Here is a 3,921-nt window from a genome sequence, read left to right on the forward strand (position 1 = left end):
GATTTCAGCATGTACAGAGAGCATTATTAAGGGTGGTGTCATATTTTTTGCACACAGAATAATTATGTAAAATTTAAAACAAACATGACAATCTAGATTATGGCGTGAGTATGAAGTTTCACACATACTAGAGGCTAACACGCGCTTCACCACGCCGTTCTTCACTCGTGAAATTAACTATTTTATATCTATAGATTATTCTGATAAGTTGTTTTGTTTTGATTTTATTTGTGTTTGCTATGTGTTTTAATTTTTTATTGGTGGTGTTTTCTTGTTCGTATATCGTGTGGGGTTGCTGTTGGAGCATTCTTTTGCAAGAGAAGTGCGGAGTTATTTGATGCATGGTTGTGAAGTCTTTTCATATTTTGGCCCCAGTGTCAGCCCGGTGGTGATTGTTTGAGCCTCTTGGAAGCTCTAATTTCACACTAAAACCATGAAATTGTTACTGTGACATTCATATGAGTCGGCACACCAAGCTCTTGCTCGCTCAGCTAGCTCCCTGCTCCTCTCACTCGTTTATTTTGTTCGCTCACCCCACTGCTTGCTCAAAAAAAATCAGCTATTTTTTATCTAAAAATGTTACTTAAATTAAATGATGTTTAAAGAAATTTAAAAATATTATGACTTTCAAAAACCATGAACTTTAGAAACATTCATGAATTTAAAATATATTCATGGTTTAAAAAATATTCACAAACTTTAAATGAACGTGAACTTTACAAATATCCACTTTAATCAATATTAACGAATTTGATTTAAAAAATATCTTTATGTTTTTGAAAGTACACAAATTTTAAGAAGTGCTCATGAAATAAAATATGAAAAGAATAAAAGGAAAAAAGAGAAAAAAATAAAACTAAACAACACACACTTAGCATGGGGCCTTAGTGACCCCACAACCATCGAAGCACAGGAGCACATCAATTCAAGGGACCACAACCCTCGAGCACATGAGCGCTTCAATGCAAGGGAACTTAGTATCTCTACAGATTTTATACAAAGAAAAACCTCACATTTTACATAAAGTTTGCAAATCAAAAGGAACACATACATATCTTCAACATCAACCATGCCTCACCAACTTAGAGCCATCGCAGTTATACCTGGCCATTTCTCAGGCCAGGCCGGGCTTTAGGCCGGGCCAACCAAAGCCCGACGCAAAAAACCCAGGCTCGAGCTCGGCCCGGCCTGGGCGTCAAGCCTAAAAATCGGGCCCGAGCCCGGCTCATCACACTAAAAACCCGTCGGGCCTCGGGCCATGGGCCGGGCCTCTTCCTTAAATGACGAAATCGACGGGCCCGGACCCGGCCTGGCCCGGGCTTTGGGCTCAAAACCTAGGCCCGAGCCCGGCATGGACAAGGTCGGGGCGGGCTGCCCATGGCCAGGACTAATCGCAGTAGCAGCTAGTTCTTGCGTAAACACATCCGGGTCGGCGAGTACGCACGGCCTGAACGATCTATACTCTTCACTTATTATTGCATGGCAAATGTGGTGAGCAACCTTAAAAAAACACTCTTCACTTATTTATTTATTTTTGAAATGTACTCTTCACTTATTTACCAACCAGAACTTCAACATAACTATCAGCAACTGAACGGGACAAAACCGATCTTCTGCGCTGTAACATCGTAGATCACCTCCGTCGACCGCTGCTGTGTGTTGCCGACAATGCTGAATGACATGGCCGTCGGCCTCGAGACGAACGAGAGGCACCCGATGGCCGGCTTGCTTGGGTCTGGGAAGATCATGATCCCGTAGAAGTTAAGGTCGAACACGGCGCCGTCGCTGAATATGAAGGACACCGCCGGTATGAAGATGGCGCTCTGGCCGGTGAAGTCATAGCACGTGTCGAGGATGTCGTATGCCGGCGCCGGCTTGTTCCCCTTCATGGTGAACTTGAACCGGTCGCGGAGCGAGGTGTAGGCCGCCGCGGGGAGGTACGTAAGGATCGTGCCGGAGTCGAGGAGGGTGCCCCCGTTCGTGAACAGGGACGGCGGCACCGGCAAGACGTAGCCGCCGATGTTGATGGACACGAGCTCGACGAAATAGAAGGACGGGTACTCTGGCTTCTTTACCATCGCCGTGTACTGGACCTGCTTGTTACCGGAGACCGGCGTGGAGCCGATGCTGAGGTACCCAGGCGTGGTGTTGAACGACGGGAGGCAGTATGAGAAGGTGCCGCCAAACGACGGAGCGGCCTGTGAGGGTAGGGAGAGCTGGCCACGGCCAAGGCCGAGGAGCCCGTCCACCTCGCCGAACCCGCCGTCGTTTTGCTCGCTGCATCCGAAAGCGAAGCTGGGGAACGTGCGAGAGGAGGAGAAGGACAGCGTCTCTTGGGAGAGGACGCCGGACGTGGACGAGCCATCGCCGTAGAGGACGGAAAACAGGCAGGTGGTGGCGTTGCACTGGCCGCCGGCGGCCATGCACTCCGGCGTTCCGCAGGGCACGGCCTTGTAGGTGGTCGACTTGGTGGGGTCGAAGATGGGGTCGTGCTGCGGGTAGCAGTGGCCGGAGCAGGGCTGGCACTGGATCCACGATATGTCGCTGCCGGTGTCGAACATTATGGCGGACGACCGCGCCGGCGTCCCGAAACCGACAACCACGACGAACTCCAGCGTGTCGAGGGAAGTCCCCGTTCGGTCCGGGATGGTCACGGATGGCGCCTCTGCTGGTGCCGCGACAGACGGCCACGGAATACGGCCGATGTCGGGAGCTGGAGCCATGACCATGTCGTTTGAAGAAGCCAAGGCTGACCGCTGGAGCAGGGTGGTCAGACGGGCACTGTCGTGGAGGAGGATGTCGTTCTGGAGCCCTGCCTGCTGGAAGTCGGACCCGCTGCTGCAAGCGGGATGGATGGCGAGCTTGTTTCCAGACGGCGCAACTGTGGATCGTTTGCAAGCAGTGTCATCAATAATTCAGTATCCGGAAATAACTGTGGCTCAAAGGGGCATCGGTAGCGCGGGATCTACTCCCTTCGTTCGGAATTACTCGTCCAAGAAATGAATGTATTAAAGTGTTAGGGTAATATGTTCTATACTCCTACCTGTATGTGTGTCGGGATCATAGCAGCTGACTCGAGCCTTGGAACTGATGAGCTCGTCGAGGCCGACGGAGAGGTAGCGCGGGGAAGTTGCTGCCAGAGTGCAGCCGGAGAGAAGGGCAAACACGACCAAACAGGGCCCGAGGGATCCCTGGCGCTGGGTCGACGCCATTTGCGTATCTGAACCAAGGTGTTGCTGACGAGGAGGCCAACAGAACCCGAATCCATAAATAGGCGGGGCTTCGGAAGAAAATTGGGCGTAGCTTGCAAGAATGGACTTGGGAGAAGCTGAGCACCGGACGACTAATGGTGGATGGAATTTAAAATGTCATTTGTTCCATCGGAATGTATGTTGCTGCGATGGCTACAAGAACACCACGATGCAACTGATGTATGTTCAAGTTTCCCTTTTTCCTTTTTGATTTTTTTGGTGTGGCTCAACTGCGGCACGGCCACAAGACAAATGTTAAAAGGATAATGATTCCTGACGGTTGACGGGCCCAAACTTCAGGCGGTCTTGTGCGCGTCGTCAGATGCAATCAGATCGAACTTCGTAAATCTCAAGAGATATGCCGGCTCAATCTTTCGGAGGTGCTCATAGGGGTAGGGTAATGAGTGTATGCGCGTGTATATGAGCGTTTGTGTCTGTACTGATGCTCAAAAAAAGATGCAATCAGATCGTGCGCTCTCGGTTTCCCCACGTCTGTGCTCGCTGCCTCTGCGTGTCACACGTGCTGTCGGGTCCATGCACCGCTCGAATCTCTCCTGTCTTACCCCATCACACACACCGCTTCCTCCACTCGTCTTCTTCACAGCTCATTTTCTTCATCACAACCTCTACTACCTGCTGCCACACGGGGCGACCAACGGAGCGGCTCCCC

General features: G+C 50.8%; 1 protein-coding gene across 1 annotated transcript; it reads right to left on the reverse strand.

Moving 5' to 3' along the window:
• Positions 1–1,583: 1,583 nt before the first annotated feature.
• LOC119299694 (aspartyl protease AED1-like) lies at positions 1,584–3,212 on the reverse strand. Its single transcript, XM_037576856.1, has 3 exons — positions 3,044–3,212; positions 2,076–2,881; positions 1,584–1,883 (listed from the first exon to the last, which is right to left on the reverse strand). Exons 1-3 carry the CDS (start codon positions 3,210–3,212, stop codon positions 1,584–1,586), a joined length of 1,275 nt encoding a protein of 424 aa, XP_037432753.1.
• Between the last annotated feature and the right edge of the window lie 709 nt (positions 3,213–3,921).

This window comes from Triticum dicoccoides, chromosome 5A (assembly GCF_002162155.2).
Source record: "Triticum dicoccoides isolate Atlit2015 ecotype Zavitan chromosome 5A, WEW_v2.0, whole genome shotgun sequence".
Classification (NCBI taxonomy): Eukaryota; Viridiplantae; Streptophyta; class Magnoliopsida; order Poales; family Poaceae; genus Triticum; species Triticum dicoccoides.

Coding starts and splice junctions, on each gene's coding strand:
- LOC119299694 (XM_037576856.1), bottom strand. CDS start 3,212: ATGGCGTCGACCCAGCGCCAGGGATCCCTCGGGCCCTGTTTGGTCGTG. Junction 2,882..3,043: donor TGATCCCGACACACATACAG/GTAGGAGTATAG, acceptor AACGATCCACAG/TTGCGCCGTCTGGAAACAAG. Junction 1,884..2,075: donor AGGTCCAGTACACGGCGATG/GTAAAGAAGCCA, acceptor TTCACCATGAAG/GGGAACAAGCCGGCGCCGGC.